The following is a 24,756-nucleotide window of genomic DNA, read 5'->3' on the forward strand; positions in this document are numbered from 1 at the left end:
ATGGTGACTAAGCACCTGTCTTTGGGTTTGTTGGATATAAACATAAAAGGTGTGGCTGCTGCCTAGAAAAAGGCAGATCTAGATTTAGATTTAGCCTTACCTTCCTTGAGTGATTTGTTGCTTTTTCTTTTCTTATTTAAGGAGGAAGATATTTCCTTCTCCTTCTGTGTCAATGCCAAGACAACATAGTTTTTCTAGACTCCTGACAGTAGGCTGTGTATCTGATTTACCAGATTCTGCCATCAAACACAGATCTCTGACATGTCTCTCTTCAGGAATTATAGAAGCTGTTGAATACTGAATTCAGTAAGGCCAGAAGTTCTACTTCTACTTGTCTTTCACTCACATCTTCACTTGTGATATTGTTCATGCTCATGTATAAACCATTCAAGGTAGGAATATTTCTGAAAATTTGTAGATCCACTGGGGATGCAGGAAGCTGTGAAGTAAACAGTGCAGTGCTCCTGTTCCAAAATAACTTTACCAGAAATAGCTTTATCCTGAGCATAAATTGCTAACATTTGGCTCAGAAAGTGTTTCCACAGCAGGAGTAGATATATGACTGAATCCAGGAAACCTTGTCCAGCCCATCAGCACAATCATTACTGATCATGAGCTGTGATTACACTGGCTCCAAGTACCATTTTATTCTCCATTTAATTTCTGCTCCTGTGGATACCCTTCCTTGTTCCTCTCCACAGGCAGCCACCCACCAAATGACCTGAACACCAAACAGAGCACGTATCCCCTACTAACTGGCATTGCTGAAGCACAAAGGCTTATGACCATTCCGGTTGCAAATTAGGGTTTTGTAATTACAGGTCTGCCTGTTCTTGTTACATGTATAAAGGTCTAATGACTTTTTTTTTTTTCCTCTCAGTATTGCCAAACGCCTGATCCCAGGGATCCTCTGTACCAATTATCTCTCACGTTAGTCGGGTGTTGCCTGAAGTGCAGCTATGCCCATGAGCTTCTCTATCAGATGCCCAGTCAGTCCTTTGACCGTGTGATACTCAAATTCCCGGCTCTTGTAAGCACTTTGGCTTTCCCTTCAATCATCCTGACCACGCCCCTTACGCGCTGATATTTTTAGATATGTTTTGCAGCAAACACCCATTACTCTTCGCTGTTAGAATTTATCACCGTCGCACAAATGTAGATGTAATAATGAGAGACAAACGCTCTCCTCCCTCAGCACATGGTGCCAGAGACGTGCTGCCAGCCCCAGCAGAAGAGGGGGCAGCTGTGCCCTACCTGTCCAGGGCAGCGCCTGTGCCTGCGGCCGGGGCCCCGTCACTGACAGGGCTTTCTGTGGGGACAGAGCTCCCGCAGCCGGGACACACTGACAGGGCTTTGTGTGGGGACAGAGCTCCCACAGCCGGGACACACTGACAGGGCTTTCCCCCGGGATGGAGCTCCCACAGCCGGGACACACTGACAGGGCTTTCTGTGGGGACGGAGCTCCCACAGCCGGGACACACTGACAGGGCTTTCTGTGGGGACGGAGCTCCCGCAGCCGGGACACACTGACAGGGCTTTCCCCCGGGATGGAGCTCCCGCAGCCGGGACACACTGACAGGGCTTTCCCCCGGGATGGAGCTCCCACAGCCGGGACACACTGACAGGGCTTTGTGTGGGGACAGAGCTCCCACAGCCGGGACACACTGACAGGGCTTTCTGTGGGGACAGAGCTCCCACAGCCGGGACACACTGACAGGGCTTTGCCCAGGGACAGAGCTCCCACAGCCGGGACACACTGACACGGTTTTCCGCAGGGACGGAGCTCCCACAGCCGGGGCCGCCTCACTGACACGGTTTTCCGCGGGGATGGAGCTCCCACAGCCGGGACACACTGACGCTGTTTTCCGCAGGGACGGATCTCCCACAGCCGGGCCGAGCGCGGCCGCCGGGCCCTCAGCGCGGGGCGGTGACGCGGCGGGGGCGGGCCCGGCGGGGCGGGCGGGCCTTTTCTGGCCGTGCCGGGCGGCGGGGCCGCACTCCGGCCGGGCCGCGGCAGCCCCGGCGCAGCGGTGGCGGCTCTGGGCCCGGGGTTATGCGCAGGGGCGATGTTTCTGCCGGCCGGCGCCAGGCTCCTCCCGCGCTCCGGACGGAGCTCCTTCCTCAGCCTCTTCCTCCTCCTTCTCCTGCTGCTGCTGTGCCCGGGCGAGGGGAGCGCGCCGCGCCGCCGGCCCGCGGGGCCGCCCGTGGTGCTGGGTAAGAGCCGGGGGGCGGCGGGGCGGGCCGGGATGAGCCCTCGGCCCCGGGATGAGCCCTCGGCCCCGTTACCCACCCCCGGCGGGGCGGCGCGGGGGGCCCGGGGCGGCGCGGGCTCGGCACGGCCCGGGGAGGGCGCCCCGCCCGCCGCTGGCACTGCCCGGGCTCCGGGGCACCGTGGGGTGCAGAGCCCGCACCGAGCGGCGGATCCGCCGTGCCCCGGCTCGGCCCGGCCCCGGGAGGTCAGGCCGGGGCTGCCTTGGCCTGGCAGCGGGCGGGGGACAGACAAGGCTCGCTTTAATACGCTTCGAACTCATTAAGTAACACCAGAGCATCCCTGCTTAAGTCTTTTCTTCTCTGTGAACCTTTCGTGAAAGAGATGTGGAAAGAAGAGTGATTGGGTGTTCCAGCAGTGGAACTACAAAATTAAAAAAAAAAAAGGCTTCTTTAATCATGTAACATGAAAAATCACTATTTGTTGCTGGCCTGTGGTTTCACCTGTTAACGCAAAATAGTTTGTAATGAATATGCAGGTAGTATTCATATAATAGTTAATAAGTAATATTTGTTATTTGGTTTTTTTATCTGCTGATAAGAAGACATGAATAAATTTTAAATGTTTCAATAAGTTGTCTACTGAAACTGTAATTCTTAAGCATCCCGAGACAGCAAGTGCATTTGGTGGCAGTAATGTCAGTAGCCAGTCCTGTGACTATATTCAGCATTCTGCATGTTCTTATTATTGATTAACCTTGATGGTCACAGTGGAAGAAAAACTAAGAAGATGGGAAAAATATGGGGAAAAGGATTATCAGTGGCATGTTCTGTTCAAGCTCCATTTCTTGATAATAACTTAGGTTCTGATGGTGACTTTGTTACTATTGTTATAAACTTCTGACTTAGAAGGACAAATTCTAACACAGCATTAAAAAAAATGTTCTTGTTTTCTCAGGGAACAGTGTGTACAAATCCACAGTTCTTAAAAGGCTGTGGAACTGACTGAAAGGCTGAATTTGGAAGTAGAAACTGCAGAAGATTGTCCTAAGAGGCAGGAGTTGAAACAGGAAAAATTCTTTGAATTCTGTCTGGGGAGGCTAGAAGCAATCTTTTATGCCATCTTTCCACTCTGTAGCGCTGGGATGTAGCAATAGGCCTTGGCACTTGCTCCTGTGCAAGCTTCTTGATGACAGAGATGTTGTAGTTGCAGATCCGATTTTGAACACTATCTGGGAAGGAATCAAAGATTTAAAAACAACTGGGAGAGATGGTTACTGATTGTGGAAGTGTAGATTTACTAGTGATGGATCTACTGTAAGTATATATGTTCCCTAAGGATGGTTTTAAGATCTGTGGCTGACCTACATTTCCTTAAGAGACATTCCGGTAAATACTGAGCACGCATTCATCCAGAGTGCTTTACAACAGACCTTCTTGCTGTTACAGGGAATTCTCATCAAATGCTGCAGAACTTGCATCTCTTAGTGTTCAAGTCAGTCACTGCATTTTAAAATTTGCTGAATTTTTTGCTGCCCAGTCCTCATCCTTCTTGCATTTGTGACATGTTCAAACAAGCTTTTTAGGAATTACTGTGATAAGGATGATGGAATGGCTTAGGACAATCATTTAGGGAAGTATTCTAAGTGCGGGCTTAACACACAGGTGTTTGGGGAAAGGGAGAAAACCCCACATCACCTGGATACACAAAAGAAAAAGATTTAGAAGTGTAAGGCTGCAATATATATATATTGAGATGAATTTGTAGCTCATACCAGGTGGGAATACAGAGTTGATTCTCTTGATTTATCAGACTGGCACCTAGACTCCTAATTTCTCATATAAGTTCAGTTTTTAAATTTTTATCGTATAGTAAACAGGTTCTTGTGATCAAAGACTCACTCTTGATCTGTTCAGAGGTTAACACACCTTAGTAGAAAGGGGAATTAAGTTTGGTTGTACTTTGTGTGTGGCAAGTTGGCCACCTGATCTTAAGGAATAAAGAAAGAAGAAATGCTGTTTAAAGGAATGTTGTCAACATAGTGATAGTCAACAAACTTCAGAAATGTTTTGGGCTGGGGATGGTCACAAGACCAAGTGTAGCTTGCTCTAAAACTTTTTTTGTAATGACCCCACTTTGCAGTTGCAATCTGTGCTTACCCAAGTAACAGGAACTAGAGCAGAATCTTGCAAAATATGGAGCGTTGCTCATCTATATATGGGTAATTTTTGTTCTGCTGCCCAGGTACTGACAAAACTGCTGCCTCGAGGAATCACACATCTGAAAACAGCTGAGCTGCATGAACACACCCGTGTCACTCTTGGCCCTAGTTGTGATGACAACAGCTCTCAGATTTGGAGAGCCCTCAGCTGGCTCAGGTGGAAGGTGGTTCTGTGGGACAGCTGTGCCAGTCTAGCAGCTCATTAATGCTCACCCAGCTTTCCTTGTACCTGTTGGTTGGCCACTTTGTGGAGTCCTTTTGTCTTGCTAAAACATGAGGAAAAAACCTGGTGAGGAAGAAGTGATTAATTTTGTAGTTGAATTACTTTAATGGAGGAGCTGGCACAAAGAACATGGAGAGTGGTGCCACACCACTTGGATTAGGTTGTTTTTTAACCTGGTCTGTGTATCCTCAAGGTGCCTAAGTAGCAGGAGCTACTATGCCTGGACTTCAGGTTCATTTATACCAAGGGAGCAATGCCAGGGACCAAATTGCCATGGGTAGCAACTGACAGTAAAATCCTGCAGTGCAATTGCTCAGTTTTCTCTGAGATTTAAGTAAAAAAAGCATTGGAGTGTATTCATATAGTATTGATACCAGAGAAGACGAAGAAACAGGTGAAAGTCAAAATCTTATTTGTAGAGCCTGCTTGAAGGCCTGATATTAGACACAGTGCTCATTAAAACCTGAGGTGATTGTCTCAGATTCCTTTCCTAAGTGTTTTTGGAGAAAAGGAGACTTACATGATGCTCACTTGCTTTTATGGCTTTTTAAAAGTTTTCTATTTAGCCAGGATGATATCATCATACAGAAAAATCTTTAAGAATCAAAATAACCCACTGAATGCTTCTGTTCTAATAAAATATCTACTAAAAATGTATATTACATATATTCTGTGCAATTACTTCTGCATATCTGCTTTATATTTAGATGAACTATAATTTTTTAGACTTATCAGTTTGATGTTCAACAGGCTTGTCTTTAATGCTCATGTCAAGTAGTTTTTGTGGCCGTTATTCCTCCTTCATTCTCTCATATAGTCCATCAATAATCTCTGTATACTATCTCATGTCTTAGACATTTTTGAAGCTGATAACCCATCTTTATAAGATCAGTGTCAGATGCACTGAACTCTTTACCTTTTAAAGCTGACTCAACCCAATAACTATATCAATGTTCTGATACCTTCTGCAAACAATTTGTTAGGTACTTGGCTAAAGTTTTCTAGAGAGACACCTAAATGAAGTTTGTTAATAATTGATTTACATGCAAAAGAGCTTTGCCTGTGAATTCCTGCTGACTACTAATTGAGCCGTGTGTTTGTATGGTCAGCTGGCTAGATGTCAGGAGTGATTTAAATGTTTATGCCTCATGTGATCCAAGGTATCTGGAAGTATCATGTGAGACGTTGTTTGCTTTCTTGTTCCTAATTTTAAACAAGGCCTTTTCTGTGGCAGTCCGTGGAGTCTGTGAGCTACTTCAAGACATTCTTCTCAGAGACCTGTAGTCAGAGTGTAAAATTAATTTTCCTGGAAAGTTGGCTTGTTTTGAAGGAAGACTTTAATTTATAGAACCAGAAAGATGACTGTTATTGAAGAAATAATACTGGTTAAAAAGTTCCGATAGTTGATAAATACTCAAATGCATTTGCATTTCAGATAAAAGTAGTAAAAAAAGTACCAACTGCTGGCCCTCTTTTTCTTTTTCCCCACATAAAAAATATCCTGGCTCCTCACCCTGTTATCGAATAGGTACTTTTTTTTTTTTCCCCTTATGATCGTCATGCTTGGACATTTGTTGAATGACCCTTTTTCTTTGTTACCTGAGCAATCTTAAGGCAAGTCACTTTTAGGGTGCAATTTGCTTATTATTGTCTCTTGATGGGAACTGTGAATCTGTCATTAAAGGCTTAAGGATAGTGATAGGCAGGAGTAGGAATGTATCCTAAAGCTAATTGCTATAATTCACAGTCTGTTATCTCTCTTAAACTCTAATGATATTTCTAAATGTGCTTTTCCATACAGTTTAATCATACAAAAACACATCCTTGAGGGAGATCTACTAGTTTTGTCAGGGCACTGGAGACCAAAAAATTAGCCAAGGATGCCATAAATACTGGAAGCGAATTTGGCTTCTTGAGGTATTAGAGTGAGTTTTGTTGGGATTTGCATCTTTGGGAAAAAGGAGGATGTGCTAGAATTGATAGAACACAAAATCTTATGGAAACACTTTTCTCTGCTGAATAAGAAATGTAAATTTTGCACAGCTGCAAATTAGGGAAGCAGGGTACTGCCGAAGATCTTGTCTTGGACATCCGGTCTTAACTAGTGCTGATGTATTTTGCAGAACTTCACAAACAAGTTATTTTGGGGTCAGTCTGTGGGCTTTAAAAACTTAAGAACTCTTTAATATTTCCAGCAAAAAGGCTTAGAAACCGCAGATATTGGTAGTTGAGAGGATGGGGAGAAAAATTACGTGCGGATTACTCTGCCTGCAGGTACATCCTCTGTATGGCCCGAAAGCAGAGGGAAAGATGTTTTTCTGCTTCTTTTCAAATTCCACCATAGAAAATTTGAAAAGCTACATCCTTAACCTACAGAATTAATCTTCAATGTGATATTTTTTAACCTGTTACTTATAAAAAACCACCAAGTAGTTCTCCAGCCAAAATGTAAATCATTAACAGTGTTAAACTGGGTAGGTTGAAGACTGAAGATCTTGCATGTTTTTTTCCATAATCTCAAAACCAAAATTTGTATTTTGTTTCCTATAGGTTCATCATGAACCGTCTTCACTTTGCAGAGCACACTTTAGAAAATAAAAAAGCCCGAAGGTGTGAATGATAGTGATTAGCAGCTTCACTGTTCATATGGAAATGTAAACATGACAGAAACATTTTTGTTAACTGTTGCTTTACAAACAGGCATCGCACTTGTACATGAGAAAATTTTTTTATAAAGAGTATTTATCTTTGCATAGGTAGAATTTGTCCCTTATCTTTTGTTTAGAATTGAAAAAATTGTCATTTTTCATCTTGTTCCTTATCAACCCTTGAGTAAAATCAGTATGTCATGTTTCTCATCTGGTGTCCTGAATTGGACACAGGAGCACATCTTCTATCCTCCAGAAGCTTGAAGATAGAATATCTTAACTAAATGAAAGTTGCAGTTAATCTAAGATCATTCCATTAAGTCCGAGTGAGACTTTGTACAGTTTCCTGCTTTCAGTTCTTTTGTTGATAGGTGTATCTTGATTATAATCTGAAATTTCCTCAGCTGTGAGTTTTCCCTACTCTGAGCAGGAGTGCTTGTGATTGATTGAGTGCAGTTTGGAAACCTCAGCAAGTCCTCCAAACTCTAACACCTCAGAGTTTGTCTAAGTCTTTGAAAGGGAATCTTTGCTGGAAGAACTTTATTTTTACCCAAGGAAGTGAGATTCCAGGCTAGAACAAAATGTCACTCCTCCTCTTTGTTTTACATTGAAACTGAAGACAAAATCAACCTGTTCTGTCCTTGGCAGGTCTGCTGCTGAAACTGGCCAGTCATGAAAGATTGATATAAATAGAATTACGTTCTGTTCCTTTTCCAATTAAAAGCACTGATACAGCAGAGGCACGAGACTGGAACAAGTTGTTGCCTTAGTTTTTCTAAGCAATTACTGAGTAGGATTTTGTGAGGTTACAAGACTGAACTTCGGTAAACTCTTTCTAGGGTGTGATGCAATGCTGTAATCTCCCTTACTATGCTTTCCAGTATATCAGAGTCCTTGAAATATGACCTAAAATAAACCATGGTCAGCTACTGGGCCTTTTTAACATTTCACTTAAGGCGACAAAAAGAAAGCCCCTAAAAACCCAATGAGAAAGTCGATGTAGTTAATAAAGAAATCCTGAGGTACATCTTGTGGTTGAGCATAGCGTGCCGTGGTTGGAGGTTGTAGGAGTGTGGTTATGTGAAGTGTTGGGCTTTTTCAGTTCTGCAATACATATTTTTCTAAAAGCACATCTGGTTTTCCAGTTAAATTAAGCATTCTGCTAAAAGATATTATCTATTTCCTTAAACCATTGTGAAGTATCTGTGTATTATTGAACTGTTTTGATAATACAGTTTACTGGGGGATGGGGGGCACAAATGTATGGGTAGACCTTTAAAAAAGGTGCAAATATCCAAGATTCTTTTCTCCAAGTCTTACTGATGTAAGGTATCCAAAGGGAAAAAAGTAAAACTGTTTATGCCAAAACTTGAATGTAAAAGATACAAAATTGCATTTTTATATTGTTAGCCAGCTGTCTTGTGTTGTAAAAGCCTGGTCTTATGTGAAGAAGGGAAGGCCAATAATATAAATGGATCTTATTTTTACATTTCTAATGTCAAATTGATTACAGGCAACTGTTGAAAGAGAACAAAGACTTGCATGTGCAGTTGTGATGCTCTGGGAAAAAAGTACTTTCAGAAAGATTCAGTTTGTACTTGAAAACACAGATAAGTTTGGCAATGTCCTAGACAATCTCTTTTTTCATACTCGTGACCTTACATGCTCCTGTATAGTCTGCTCTTTGAAGTTAGGAGTTGTTCATCCAGAATTATTCTATGTTTTGGTTTGTTAGCTAATGAGCTTTGAAAATATATAAATATTTTCAGTGGAAAAGGTATATGTAGTACCTTCTTCTCATAGTAGTATTTTATCTCCAATTACAAAATCTGATGGTGTCTCTGGGTGCAGTGGTAGTGCATATACAGGCTGCAGTATTTAGCTGTGTGTACTCCAACAGAAAATGTTATGTGCTTTAATTAACTATCTCCTTTTTATATCTATCTCTCTTTTTTATATTTTCTAGTTCCAGGGGACTTAGGTAATCAGTTGGAAGCAAAGTTAGATAAGCCATCAGTGGTGCACTATCTCTGCTCTAAGAAGACTGACAGTTATTTTACACTCTGGCTGAATCTAGAATTGCTTCTGCCTGTCATCATTGACTGCTGGATTGATAATATCAGGTAAGATCAGGAATGTTGCTCTTTGCAGTTACATCCTTTCCTTTGACTGACAGGCAGAATGGCTGCCTTTAAATTCCTTTTCCGATTCAGGACCAGTGAGAGGAATGACTTGGAATTCTGCTGGGTAAGCTAACAGGATGGGTCTGAAGATGTGGCTCTGTTGTATCTGAGGTAGTTGTAATTGCTGATGAGGAACAGAGCTCTCTTAGTTTCTTCCAATTCCTCTTCTACCAGTGATTCAATGTAGGTTTGAGCACTTGTTAGACACCACTATGGCCTGTTCTCAAGGAGGAGGTTTTCTGCCTTTCTTTTTTTGCCAAGCAATAGGACAAGAGGAAATGGGCAGAAACTGATGCCCAGGTACAGGAAGTTCCACCTGAGATTATTTTGGTTTTAAAAAATGCCTAATTTAAAGCTTTCACACTATTTCATCATTCAATCTGCTTTATTAGTATTCCTGTAAAAAATTATAAATATATGTATGAAAACAAAATAATTAGGTGGTGCAATTAAAAACTATTGTGTTGGCATGTTTTATGAATGTACTGAGCTATTGTAAAGCAGTTTGCTTTGTCTTGCCCTATGCCTTAAGGGTTAGAGAGATTTTTGTTAAGAGATTTGTGTATCAGTTTAGATTCTTAGACTCCATCTAGGGGCAAAAACTTGCATTCAGAAATGACAATCGTATTGATATGGTACTAAATACAAACCATCCTCCGAACTATAATAATTGGGGCGATTAAAGAAATAAACTCCTGACTCAATGCTCCAGATTCTTCACATCCTAAGTTGATTTGAAAAGCATTTACACAACACTAAATACTTCTATATGTTTCCTGAGGTGCCAGTTGTTATTAATCAGGATATAAACAGTTCCCTTATGCTGGTATGAGTGTTTCTAGTTAAATAGATATTAATCATTTTTAGGTAGGTTAATATTTTTGATGTCTGATTTAATAGGTCTTTTATGTCTTACTGGCATACTCCTATGCTCTTCATATTTTTTTTTCCATTTTGTGGCTTGATGCAAAGTCAAATGTTATAGAACTATATAAAGTAGCTTATATTTTAAAGATGAAGTGCAGTCACACTTCATATACTCATCTTTACAGAGACAAAAAGCCTTAGATTCTGCACATAAAGCATTGAAGTAATTAAAGTAATTGTTTGCATTGTATAAGCTCTTAGCCATGAGAGTACTCTGATCGTGTCTGCTTGGGTTGGGTTTTTTTCCTCCTTCTGAGTAACAGCACTTAAAGTTCTTGTACTGCACTCAGAATGTAATGCCCAGTGTAGTTGAGGGTTGTCATGTGGCAATAAAACATGTTTCATGGTTTTTTTCTTTGTTTTTCTTCCCTTCCTCCCCAGGTTGGTATATAATCGAACAAGTAAGATTACAGAGCCACCAGATGGAGTGGATATCAGAGTCCCAGGATTTGGGCAAACCTTTTCTTTGGAATTTCTTGACCCAAGTAAAAGGAGTGTTGGTATGTATAAGCTGTGTCTGGAGTGCTTTGTCACTCGGAGGGTTTTTCTAGTTTGTCTTCATGCAACAAGCTTCTGAAATGTGATTTCAAATTACAGTTCTCTGAGCTCATTGGCTTTTAAGTGTTTGCATTGCATTGTATTGTTCTTTTTGTTGCGTGGCCTGATAGGTTGAGACAAGGAGATTCCATGTTATTTAGGGTTGTGTCAAATCTAAATTTGGTGGATGAAATCTGAGTAGGCATATTGAGGACAGATGCTTTCTGAAATTTCTTTGACAGAAGCTTGATAAGCAAAACTGAAACAAAAGCATGAATTCTGGGTAAGATGTTCTTTGGCCTTAGGAATGGGTTAATTGAGTTGGGAGATATGGTATCACAATGTGTAGCTCCTTGTATTTTGTTGGTGTCAGAATAATTTGTGCAGCAAAAGATTTCTGCATTAATGTGTTTGCAGGGGTTTTGTTTGGTGCTTTTGTAGAAGTCATGCTTCAGGGAACACTGAGTTTGATAAGCTTTTGTAAGTTGTTGTTTGCTGTGGCTGAAGACTGGAGCAGTTGAATAGTCAGTGGTGCACTGAGCTTCACGTCCTGCATAACATGGATCTGTTCTTTCAGGGCAGTGATGTGCTTAATGATCTGCACTAGGTCACTCGTAACTAGAACAGGGCTATGATTAAATTCCCCACTTGAGCCACTGTATGATAAACATTCAAGACTAATGAGTGAGGTTCTGCTCAAAACTTAAATGTGAGTCTGATATTCAGTGGACTGTTCTGACACTGTTACTGGATGCATTTAGTCCTGGTAATACTTTAATCCAATGTGTCAAACCTTGAAATAAGTAACATCTTTCAATGTGCAGTGTGCAACTGTTTCCCTTTTTGCTATTAAAGCTTTATGTTCAGTTACTGAAGTCTTAGTCCACTACCCCAGAGATAAAAAATTAGTTTTGGGGCAGTTTCCAGAGTTCTGCCCTGGGGTACATGATAAGCATTTGTTTCCAAGATATTGGTGAAGTCCAGCCCAACTGTTACACCCTACCTGATGTTAATTTGCCATCAACAAAAGCTATGACTGACAACCCCTCAGAAATTACTGTGTTGCAGTTCAAGGGTAAACTTTTTTCTGCTGAGTAAAATTTATCCACTTGGTATATACTACATTTGGCTGTCAAAATGCTTGAGAGGTCAGCCAACTAGTAAGAAGTTTAATAGTGATATTCTCTCAATTTTAAGGGATAGTGAGCATAACTAATTTTGTTTAATATGTGTGCAGCTTTCTTGTTACCTTTCTTGTTAACCTTTTTTGTTAAAGGCAAACTGCAGGTTTATTGTGTATGGATGGTGTCAGAGGTAATGCCTCTGGAACTTTGTTTTTGCAGTAGTGTTGGCACTTCTGCTTCTCACACTAACGTTACTCTTCTGTTTCTCTCTGATATTTACAGGAAGTTACTTTTATATGTTGGTGCAGAGTTTAGTAGATTGGGGCTACAAACGTGATGAAGATGTCAGAGGAGCACCTTATGACTGGAGAAAGGCACCAAGTAAATAATATACTGTTACTTTAACAAAATTGACTTTCCTAGCCAGCAAATAATGTATCGAATTACTTCTCCCATCAATTGTATCTGAAAACTTAATTTAGTTTAGTTCTTGGGGCCTGGGTACTCCTGGGTGCAAATGCAAGCTCAGCATTGTGGTTTCAGTTTTCTTTTCTTCTTTAAACAACTTGCTACTTAAAACTTGCTTAAAAACAGAACAAAACAACAGAAAAAACCCATTTCACCAAAGCAGGTGGACACAAAATCCCCAGCCCTCCCATTTAATACTGTAATTTCTAAGGTCTGCATTATTAATTCTACAGACAGTTCAACACAGTTATTTAAAAGCTTTTTTTTTTTTTTTTTTAAGCTCAGCATTCACAATGACTAACTACCACTGTGTAATCTGTTCTAGATGAGAATGAAGACTATTTTGTGGCCCTTCGCAAGATGATCGAGTTACTGTATGAGCAATATGGGAGCCCTGTAGTCCTGATTGCCCACAGCATGGGGAATATGTACACCTTGTACTTCCTCAACCGCCAGCCCCAGGATTGGAAAGACAAGTACATCAAGGATTATGTGTCATTAGGGGCTCCGTGGGGAGGAGTGGCCAAAACTCTCCGTGTGCTGGCTTCAGGTGGGTAATTGGAGGCTTTGCCCTGTGTTTTGTGTGTGGTGCACGGTACTAATGAGGCTGTGAGACTGCAGGATGAGAGTTTAAGGTACCACGAAGGGAAAAATACTTTTTTTTGTAAGTGATGACAACTTGATGTTTCAAGCCTGCAACCCAACTGTTATCTTTCATGTTTGTGGGGGCGGACTGAGATTTCTCACATCCTGTAACCAGGAGATTTCTCCCTTCTTGACCCCTCCTGACCTCTTTTCAGCAGATTGTTGTGTTGTCTGCTGTTTGGCCTGCTGCCTTCTCTTTCTGTCCCTTCTGCCACCAGCCTGGTTGCTCTCTGTTCTGTATTGCAAAGCTACCAAGGACTCCAGAGCACAGCAGTTTCCTTTATTAAAGATCACACAGCTGCTTGAGGTTAACATTAAAGGAAATTGGTAGAGATGGTGGGGAACTGGTCTCCACAGTGTAAATGTCAGTATAACCCCCAAACCCCTCCAAAAAATCCAAGTTATAACGCTACAAATTAGGGAAGTGAATCTTTGAGGTCTTGGGTTTAGCACCCTGGATATGCCAGAAACTAAACAACAACAACAACAACAAAAGAATAAAGCAGCAAAACTTTCTCTAAGTAACTGAAAATGACTATGGAAAATGTTCACTTACCCCATCATGTGATACCATAATTACATCATGTGCTTTGACGTTTAGTTCTCGATGTTTCTGGCTTGGTTTCATAGCTTATTTCTGACTTGTTAGCTTTGGATATCCACTATCTTCTTCCTAATCAAAGCTGACATCAGAAATTGGACTTCATCAAAATGCAAAACACACAGCAAGAGCCAGCCATGCATGGACAGAGCAAAGAATACTTTGTTCAGCAAAGGCATTTGATTCTGAACAGTAGTGCACTACTCCATTACTAATTAGAAAACTTGACTCAATACAAACATCCAATTTACACATTGTTAAAGCTGTTGAAATGCCATGTAAAAATTGATTTCCCTTTTCCTACAGGCTTTGTCTGACATATTTGCTTGCTACAGAAATGGCAAGAAGTGACCAATGTTAATATGGCCCTCATAAAATTACACAATTATATAAAATTCCATAGTCCCATATCTCTGTTGGATTAGGCTTTTGTGCTTCATACCTTTTCTTTGTTTTATAATGCATCTCAAGCAAAGTGGATAATTCTACTGATGCATAATAAATAGCTAAATTTCTACTAAAATGTAGTCAGTTGGGTTTTAATCTGTGTATCTGTTGCATTAAACTTCCGTGTTTTTGAGCAGAAGTTTAAGAATCATGTGGGAAAGTTACATGGGCAAACATAATATCAGAATGTACAGTTTTAGGCTGTTTCTGTCTCAAATAGCCCTAGGAAAATACCACCATCAGCCCTTGGACTGCATTAGTCTGTTTAAGAGTGTCTAAAGTTATTTGTGTTAGTGTGCCAAAGAGTTGTTGCTTTAAAGAAAAATACTGCATTTCAACAGGAAAGACAAGGCAGTCTATGAATGCCTTCTTTCTGCTCCCATTCCTGTTTATAATATGTGATACCAGGAACTTCATGTCCAATCCACAGCTGTGTTATCAAAGTGGTCAACAGGACACGGATGGAATTGTTTTCTGAAGATTTGTGATACTTTCAGCTACTTGTACATGAGCTTTGCTGGATCCCACTACAGTGGGCAGAGCTCACAGTGGTTTGTTTCTACTTTTAACACGTTGAAATGTTATCAGTGTTTTCCTTACACCTAATGTTTTGTTGTGACTGTGTCTCCCGACTTAAGTGTGGTGCTGACCATCCTGTACTTCTTCACTTACAAGAAAAGTAAAGGATTTGAGAAGCACTTTTTAACAGTTCTGTAAGAGAAGGCTGGGATAATCAGGTTCTGTGTTTGATTATTCTACTGGAAATAAATCTTGTACACATTCCTTTAATTGTTCAGTTCAGACCTTGGGCCTTCTTTGTTGAAAACTGCCAAGCAGTGTTCAGTAACTCAGTGGTGAGAGTGCACAGTGAGGTGGTTACACCACACAGGATCATGAGACCCGTTTTTCAGGACCTTTGTGGTTCTTGCTTTGAGTTTTCCTTATCTGTTTCAGACCAGCGATGTCTCCATACAGTCCTCCTAAAGGTGGCACTACTGTGCTCTGTGCCTCCTTGCTGAAGCAATAGTGCCACCCCATGGAATTGAAATAGCACCAGAGTACATTTTTCAGGGATGGTGGTTTCGGTTGCAGCATTTCAGTTTTTATGGCGTGGTTGACCTGGACCACTACATGCTACATACATGTAACCACCTGGATCTAATAATGGAAAATAAAATTCAAAGTTCAGCTGACAGAAGATTTGAGGTGTGACAGTCACTGTGATAATGAAAACAAGAGATATAAACTCCAGTCTGTCTCAGGGTGTTTTTTGTTTTTTTTTTATAAAGTAATCACTATATTTATTGAGCAGCTTTTGATTTTGTGAAGGTGGAAGGACAATTGTTAAAATATGCAGAAAGGTGCATATAAATTATGACTTAGTCATGTGTTAGTTTAAGCCATTTGCTTCAGTCATTCATCAACTCATATTTAAATTTTGCAAGTTATTAAAAGTCAGTTTACAGAAGTTAATTTACAAGAGAATCATAAATGAGGAAAAACTTTTCAAATTGTCACTGTAAGCTGGAGTAACAAACTTATTATTCCTGTTATCACCATGAGTGCTAGTAATTGCTGCTGATTAAGATTGATGTCGTGCTTTAAGGATAATGAAATTCCACTTTTTTCCCCTAAGGTGACAACAACAGAATCCCTGTCATCAGCTCCCTCAAGATCAGAGACCAGCAGAGATCAGCAGTTTCCACGAATTGGCTGCTGCCCTACAACTACACGTGGCCTCCAGACAAGGTGTTTGTAAGCACACCCACTGCTAACTACACTCTCCAGGATTACAGGAGGTTCTACAGGGACATTAACTTTGAGGATGGCTGGCTGATGAGGCAGAACACGGAGCACCTGGTGTACGACATGAGCCCTCCCGGGGTGCGCATCCACTGCCTGTACGGCACCGGCGTGGACACCCCCGATTCCTTCCACTACGAGAACTTTCCTGACAAAGAGCCCAAGATTTTCTACAGCGATGGGGATGGTACAGTGAACTTACAGAGTGCCTTGCAATGTAGAAAGTGGATGAACAAGCAGAAACAGGAAGTGGTGATGCTTGAGCTTTCAGGAAACGAGCACATTGAAATGCTGTCTAATGATACTACTATCTCCTATGTGAAAAAGCTGCTCTTTGATTTGTAATAATCTTGTGTTGGTAGTTATTTTCCTCACCTGTGATGCCTTCCCTTAAATATGGGGAAATGCCTTTTAATCCCTTGATATTTAGATATTTGAATTATTTATTTTGCTTTTTTTAAAAAGTTGTGTTCAAGTTGCTTGGTGTTCTAAATGATCGTTTGTCTCCGATTTGTGTTTATGATGATTCATGGTATTTTCACATTCTGCAAATTTTGTCAAATATGCATTTTGGTGCCTCTGGTGTGTCCAGTGGTCATACAGAGTTTCATTTGGAGATTGTGCAGCCCCTTGCACATACCACATGGAGTCATAGATCCCCGATTTCCTTTGTGTGGTCTTTGCAGGTTTGGAGTGGAAGGCTAGGAAGAATGGCAATTTTGGATGCCCAAGGGAATGGTATTAACAATTTGGCAAACACAGTAAGCTTTTTAAAGGGTCTTGCGTATTCTGATCCACAGTTCCCAGTGGATTAGTTTGTAAATGTGCATATCTACTAGGTAAAATGGGGAAGAGATCTGCCTGGAACTGTGCTACCGCTGTTGGAATCCAGACTTTTATTTATTACAGCCAGGGGGCGGGAGGAAGATAGATGTGTGAATTACTTGAAGCTTCTTTATTGGGTGCCCTGCTGGGTTATTTTAGAAAGAAGAAATTGTTTGCTCATCAACTTCTAGAATTTCTGACCACAGTCTGAGGACTTCTCAGCCCGTGCTTTATTTCTCAATGAGGAAATGAAGCTAAACTGTGGTTGGTGCTTGTAATAACTGTAGCAGTGTGGAGTAGCACATAAATCAAAGCTAATTGAATATTGGCAAACAATACATAAGATATGGAATTGCATTTCTGGGTGGAAAACAACCTCCTGAAGTGGAAATAATGGATGGTGGGGAGTATTTAAAGAAAAGTGAACTTTTCTGAAATGGAGTGGGGGATGGAAGCCAGCATAATGTTGTATGGAGTATAAACCTTGTTCTCAGTCAAATACTTTGGCCCTGATCCAGTTACCTGACTAAGCAGTGATTAGATCAACGTTGCAGTCCACTGGAAAGAATTTTTTGCTTTAGGACTTAAAGTAATTTCCTGTAGATTACAAGTTTCATTTCTGCTGTTTCAAGAAGTTGGGACACTTGGTTCTTTAAATGTTTCTATAAATTGCTGAACATGCAATTCTGTAATTTCCTACAATGTTGTTTTACTCAATGTTGAAATAGTAATTTCAGCTCTGACCTCCACAGAAGTGCTGGCCTAAAGGCCATCATATTTACCACCTTGATTACAGAAGTCCTGTTGGAGGAATTGTTACACTCAAAAATTCTCTTGCTTGCTTTAAAACCAGTCACCCAGTTAGATTGCACTTAGTTTTCTGAAAACGCAGCTTTGAATGCTTTCAAAATGCTAGGTTCTCCAAGAAAAATACTTTAAGAGTTTCAGAAACTGATCAAACTGTAAAGGATTCATTACTTAAAGTGAATGTGTCTAAAGGCTAGAGTTTTAACTATTTTGGTAGTATGCCTAAAATATTTTCTGCCATTGGACATATCAATAGGGTATATTGAATTGATGGGCTTGAACTCTTGCTATTGTAGAATGGAACCAGGAGGTAGTTTTAAGGCTTAAGTTTTAATTCAGAAATCTCTTGTTAATTCAAAACAATTTGAACTGGGGTCATCAACAAGCTAAATATCTTACTAGGTTTAACTTCCTTATGTAGCTTTATTTCCCACTCTGCATTTTCTCCTAGTGCTTCTGTTGAGGCAGTGTAGACATTTTCCTGATTTTTAAAATGGATCATTAATCTTGTCCTCAGTTGCCCAGGACCCTACAGTCCAGCAGCAATATTCCCTAGACTTTTCCAGAGTAAGTACTGAGTTGCTCGCAACCTTTATAATGTGAAATTGTTGAAATGAAAAAAAAAAATCCAAACCCACAACCACTCCCCCCAAAAATAAGAAACATTACAACAGCAAAGAGAGGAAAAAAAAAACCCCAAACCCCTCCAAAAAATCACCCCCAAAGATTGCCCTTTAGCCAAGTGATCTTATTTTATGCAGGGCTTGTCAGCTGGATAAGCTTCAGGCTTGTGTTCCAAGAGTGCTCGAAGATGATAAAGCTCTTCCTTGGTCTGACTCAATTTTTGAATAAATGGCTATTTGAATAAATTACAGAAAACAGCTAATCACAATCTGTATTTCTTGCTGAAGGAGAATGCCTGTTAATAAGCACTGGATTGAGTGGAGCTGGAGGCTGTATTGCAGAATACCAACATAGACATCAAGGGTTGAAAAATGAGAAAACAATGTAGGTAAACAATTCTTAACCTGATCTGGAGAATGTTTGTAACATTCATTTGGATCCTTATCCATTATTCAGTAGCATTTTCAGTCTCATAGCAAGAATTTAGCTGCAGGGTTTTTTTGTAATTCAAAGTTCCAAAATACGTGATTCAAAAAATGCTTGCTCTCTTTCCTCTTTTTTTTCTTTAGTACTTTTAAAATGCACTTTTTGTGACCCAAAAAAAGAAAAAAAGCACAACACTTTTATTTTTTAATATTAAAATAATTTAATTATTTTCTAATAATTTTCTAATTTTGGCAACCTACTACTGTGTTTCTGAGATTAGTTGGCTGTATCTTTTAACCTGAAGATTTCTAAACTGGTTTTCCATTAGTAGACAAGCCCTAGGGTGTCTCCTTAAACTTGTGATAGTTAATGTGGTAAAATGAAGCTGAAGGTTTTTCAAGGCTATTATTTGTTTGTTCTGTTGTTTGTCACTATCAAGCCTTGTTGTACTGTTTAAAGAAATGTGTGTACCCTGACTCCTAAATACTGTGTGAGAGCAAGCACAGCACCTCTGGTGTTCTTTGATTTGATGTGGTGCATCTGCAGGCTGTAGTTCTATGTCTAGAAATTGTGGGGGGTTTTGTTATTTTTTTTTCCCCTACCAAATGATCATCAGCCCTTTCATTTGCAGTTTCTTGCACGTTAGGATGCAGCTCTCATTGAAGAGTGAATGCATTATTCCAGTTGCTGAAATGGAAGCACTGCACTCTGTGTGTGAGGAGTGGCTGCTCTGTGCAGCAGCTCCTCTGCAGGGACAGTACTGAGCATTACTGGTACAGACCTGCTGCAGCCACAGGCATTGAGCTGTCTCAATTCTTGTGGGGAGAGAGGTCTGGAAAAAAAAAAGTCTTTAAGGAGAATGTGGCACTTTCATAAGAGGAATAACTCAGGTGCTTTGCCACGCTGCACAGCTGAAATGTCTGAATTCACTAATGTATCTTTGTTATACCTAAAGCATTAATTATGTGTCTCTTTCCATAATTTTTACTTAGTTTTATTTTTCCAGGATATTTTCAGAAACCAAAACTAGTCTTGAGGACCAAATGTGTTTATTTTTGACAACATGTATAGAAAATGCTGAAGAAGCTTTCAGCTGTCATTGTAGTACTTCTGAAGAGGTTCAGAGTCACTATGTGATTCTGTATAAAAACAGAAAGCTTCAATAACTAGCAATAATTGCAAAGGATTTGCAGACCAAAGGAAGGATTGTTTGGTGTTAAGGTAGTTCTTGGAGCACAGTGTGTTCAAGGCCCTCTTAAATTCAGGGAATGTTTGGCAGTGACTTTGCTGCTCTACACTAACCAGTATTTTGTACAGAACATATTCTGAGGCCTGGCATTTTATATGTTCTTGTGTATGAATGTGTTCAATAGATTTTGAATATTTTATTGTCAAATTTGATAATATAATAAAGTTGATCTAATACAGATTGTCTCCTGTTGTGAATAATGTGTCTCAGTGCTCAGAGGAAATGAAAACTTAGTGCTGTTTTTCTTTCCTAAAGATGCTTGGTGTCTCTCGCTGTAATTACTTCTTGCCTAATCTCCCAAATGCAACTCCTGTCTTGTGGTACATTTGGAGTTCACTGTTAATTGTTCTTGAATTTATGGAAGTGGGGGTTGAGATGATTCAATTTCTTTTTGCTTGCATTTTACTTACTTGTCTTGTGTTAAAAAAAAGTTCTCAGGATACTTTATAATTCTGCTCACATAATTATTCTGAAATTAGTTCCTCAGTTGTGAAGTCTTTTAAATGCCTGCAATTGCCTTTATACTGTTGGTTTCCAGACTGATCCACAAACCCATGCATGATGACCATACAGTTTTATAGTTGTATAAAACAATCTTTTTGCAATTAGGAATAGTGCATTGTGGCTCTGAAGAAACTGTAATTCTAGACAGTGGATCTCTGAGCATCTGGGACTTTTTTTTTTTTTACATGATAAAGACTGTAATACCAGTTGAGTGTTAGTGACTGCTGTTCCTCTCTGTGCCCTAGATGCACTATTTGGAGTTCTTGTCTCAGTGCAGATCTTGTTCACGCCTGTCTCAAGGTTCATGACCCTTTATGATTGCAGGAAAAAGGGGAAGGTGGCCTTCTTCCTGCTCCCTGTTAATATGAGGAAGGTCCTGCATTAAAGCCATGGGCCAGGAAGCTGAGAAGGCTGAGGGCACAGGGGAGAGGAGGACAGGATGATTATAGGCCTGGTAGAATGGTGCAAAGCCATGAGAGAGACCATGTGTGGTATAATGCTGGAGTATAAATGTAACTCTGGAGTTAGCACAGCTTGTGCAACCTTCAGATAACAACATTACAGTTGCAGATTGATGGTATTTTACTCTGCCATCCTAGATGATTTCATTAATGATGGGATTGCAGTTTTGAGAAATTACGTTGACTTTCTCTTGCTCGAGTTGTGGTTTACCTCCAAAGGTCTAGATTAATGTCTAATTTGCTTTGGTTTAAGACTAATGTCCTTTATGGTCACTTAGATCAACAAATGAGTTAAGTGGAATATTTAGCTCCCAAATCAACATCCTTTAGGCAAAACAAGAATGTAGCCCAGGAAATGCAAGAAATTAATACACAATGTTATACTAAAAATAGTGATGTTAAATTTATTTTAATGGTTTGTATATGTGTGTGTACATGGATATGCAGTAGAGGGCAGTAGTATATAAGTTACAGAGGGGTTTTAGGTAATGTTGAATGGCATCTGTGTTAATTTCACCTGACAGATACAGAGTTGCAGGTAAATGAAGACCTAAGTTTGATATCCACAAAATGTTTCCTGTCCTGAAGCAATTGTACATATGCAGACTCTGCTACTGAAGGAAATTTTTTCCTCTCTGATGTAAAAAGCAAGGAACTTCAGCTTAATTCAAATTTGAGTAAAACAATCTAAGGTGTGAATTAGATATTCACTCCTATTTACATGCTCAGATTAAAGCACAAAGTGGACACTACAACTACTTGGAGTGGATTGTGTATAGTACTATGATGCACAAAAGAGATCATGTATTTTTAAGAAGTGCTGCAAATGCTGTCAGCTCTGTTTTCTTATTGCACTGCTGAATAATGGATAAAATCTTCTACCTCAAAGTTTTCACTTTGCTTGTAACCACTGACTCACACCTAGTAACCTTTCTAGGAAAGCAGATTTATTGACCAAGCTGCAATTCCATGTGTAACTAAAAATGTCACCTTATGTGAGTAAAATCATCAAGACAGATGGTAAATTTGACTGCATGAAAATACTGTGCCTACAGATTAAGTGTTTTCATCACTATTAGTATTTTTGAGATTGTGTTATGTCTGTGGTAGTCAAAGAAGCATTCTAGTCCAGGTCTAAGCAGGTTAAGATTAGCCAGGTACACTTCTCTTATCTTAGCTGTGCTAGCAGAGCCTTTGTATCTGTATTAAAAACAAAAAGCAAATTACAATATAGGAAATCTCACTAAATACTTATAATGACTAAATACTATTGTGACCAGTCCAGATGAAAGATTACAGTGGAAATCTGTAAACGGCTCTGAGAGACAACACTGGCAATGGGGGCAGTAGTGAGGAGTCCTTGCCTCTCTAATCACGAGAATGTACTTTCAATACCAAACCAAAGCATACCCTGCAGGTGCCAAAACATGGATTGATGAGCCCTCCTTTACACAATTCAGGTCTGGAAGGATTTTGGAAGGAGATATTGTGTAGTGAATTGTTAGAGAGGTTTCAGGAGGAGTAAAATCATAAAGCAGAGAATGATATAATCTCTGATACATGTGAAATCCTCACTCTGGTTGTAACAGCTTGAGCTCTTGTGGTATTTCTAGATGCAGGAAGTATTGTTGTCTCTGTTTGACTCAGACATAGGTAACTAGTTCAAATTCCTTTAGGTGGAATCTAATATACCTTTAACTCCAAAGTTGTTCTCTTGTCATTAAACCATCTTCAGTCTACAGATCATTTGCAAGTGAGTAAGGCAGAGCAGCCGTGCTACTCTGGGATGGAGGAAGGAATACTTGAGAATAATGTTATGTGTGAACTAATGCATTTTCTTCACAACACATTCCTTGTTAATAATTTAATCTTGCTGGACTAACTCTGGGTTGCAAAGCCTAGAGTGCATCCTTGTTTTTTCATCTACTGGTAAGTATTTGTTGCTTCACATTTTCCATGTTTCTAGTATGTCCATTACTTTTATGCCAGGCTGACAAGATGAAGAAAAACAGCTAAAATAAGATATGACATGGCAAGGGGCATGACTTCAAACTGAAAGACAATAAGTTTATGTTGAATATTAGAAAGAAATTCTTTACTGAGAGAATGGTGAGGCCCTGGCACAGGTTGCCCAGGGAAGCTGTGGATTCCCCATACCTGGAAGTGTTTAAGGCCAGGTTGGATGGGGCTTTGAGCAGGCTGGTTTAGTATAAGGTGTCTGCCCATTGCAGGGGATTTGGGCCAAGATGATCTTTAAGGCTCCTTTGAACCCAAACCTTTCTATGAACATGAAAGATTAAAGAACCCCCACCAAATATTCCAATAAAAAGTTCCTCAGTCTAGTTTTGGCTCCTAATCCAGTGGCATAAGCTCTTTCCTCCTTGCCTTCAATTCAAACCTTTCCAACCAGGCTTTCGTCATTGAGCCCAAGTTTTTTTCCTTGCTTAAATGATGCTTAAATCTCAGCACTTGTGCAAAAATAAACCTTCCAAAGCTAAACACAGCATGAAAATCTTCCACACAGACAGAAGCAAATTGTTGATAATCAAGTGTTATGTAGAGTCTCTTTTTGGAGAGAGATCAAATGCTTGAATAATGGCAAATAACTTTAAAGAAACCCATGTTTTCTTAGCAGGGATGCCTATACAAAGATAGCATTTAGCTCAGAGCTTAAGGATGTCAGGAAGTCAGAAAAGAGAACTGAAATGTCAGGCAGCAGGAAGAAGTGAGAGGCTGGGCTGGTAGAATGATGACTGTGGGGCTATGATGTATTTGTATTTGTTTTTAAAATCTACTTCATCAAAGCAAGAGGAAAATTCTGACTCCATGAGAGAGAAGGAAAAAACATGCAGCTAGCTGGACTGCAGTTACTGACATCCTACATCAAAATCTACATAGCAAAAGCTAACTTAAGGCTCTCTGGCCAGAAGAGTGTGATGTTGGATTGCTAAACAGTAAAGACTGTGGCTGTCTGGGCATCCTGAAGTTATCAAATATTTGCACAGGATCCGTGTATAGAGCATGAGTCTTAAGAGAACATTTCTTGTGAGAAGCAGAGCAGAGGATCTGGATTTACATGTAGAGATAAAAAACGTTGTCTCCTTTGCTCTAATTCCACTTAACTAGAAATCATTTAGCACTGCAGGTTTCAGAGACCTCTGCTACTCGTGGTGAGTGGCTTGCCCAGCTCTGGTCTCCAGGCTTCAGCTCTGAAGGTGTCTCAGTTCCCAACTAAGGGGTTGAGACTCACCTAAGGAGCACAAGTTTCACTGTGTTTTGCCATTTTTTCATGTCTTCCATTTTAAGATTACAGACCATAGTTTACTTCATCTCCCTGTTCAGAGCAGCCTGTGAAATAAATTCAAGGTCATCATATTATTCTTTTTCCAGTTGTTTTTGTTATTAACTTTCTGAGGAGGATCACTAATTTATTATCACAGGCACAAGGACATAAACACACAAGGCAGTAGTATACATCTCAAAAACAGAAGTATCACCTAATTTTACACAAGAATTTGTCTGTGTTGCAGCTTAACAGTAGAATAAGACAAGTCTTATTACCTAATTGATATGTTTATGGTCAATCTAGAAGGATTCCATTTGTAAAGTAAAATTTAATCCTTTTGTGATGACATTTCATAGGATTTAGATTAGAAGATAGCTTGGTCCATAGCAAAAGTTAGAGAGTTTTACCAATTTTATTTTAAAAATTGCCAGATTTTGTTAATCCATAAAATAAATCCATTTTGTCAGTGTAATAATGACCTGTTGGATGTATGCCTGTGACCCACTACTCATGGTTTGTTTCAGAAGCATGAAGCAGT

General features: G+C 40.1%; 1 protein-coding gene across 1 annotated transcript; it reads left to right on the forward strand.

The window, feature by feature from the left end:
* Positions 1–2,030: 2,030 nt before the first annotated feature.
* PLA2G15 (phospholipase A2 group XV) lies at positions 2,031–20,145 on the forward strand. The gene is made up of 6 exons (XM_083870522.1): positions 2,031–2,214; positions 9,268–9,424; positions 10,793–10,911; positions 12,355–12,453; positions 12,866–13,090; positions 15,870–20,145. The coding sequence occupies exons 1-6, from the start codon at positions 2,067–2,069 to the stop codon at positions 16,379–16,381; spliced, it is 1,260 nt and encodes a 419-aa protein (XP_083726648.1). The 5' UTR covers positions 2,031–2,066; the 3' UTR covers positions 16,382–20,145.
* The last annotated feature ends 4,611 nt before the right edge of the window (positions 20,146–24,756 follow it).

This window comes from Zosterops lateralis (assembly GCF_965231275.1).
Source record: "Zosterops lateralis genome assembly, chromosome: 12".
Classification (NCBI taxonomy): domain Eukaryota; kingdom Metazoa; phylum Chordata; class Aves; order Passeriformes; family Zosteropidae; genus Zosterops; species Zosterops lateralis.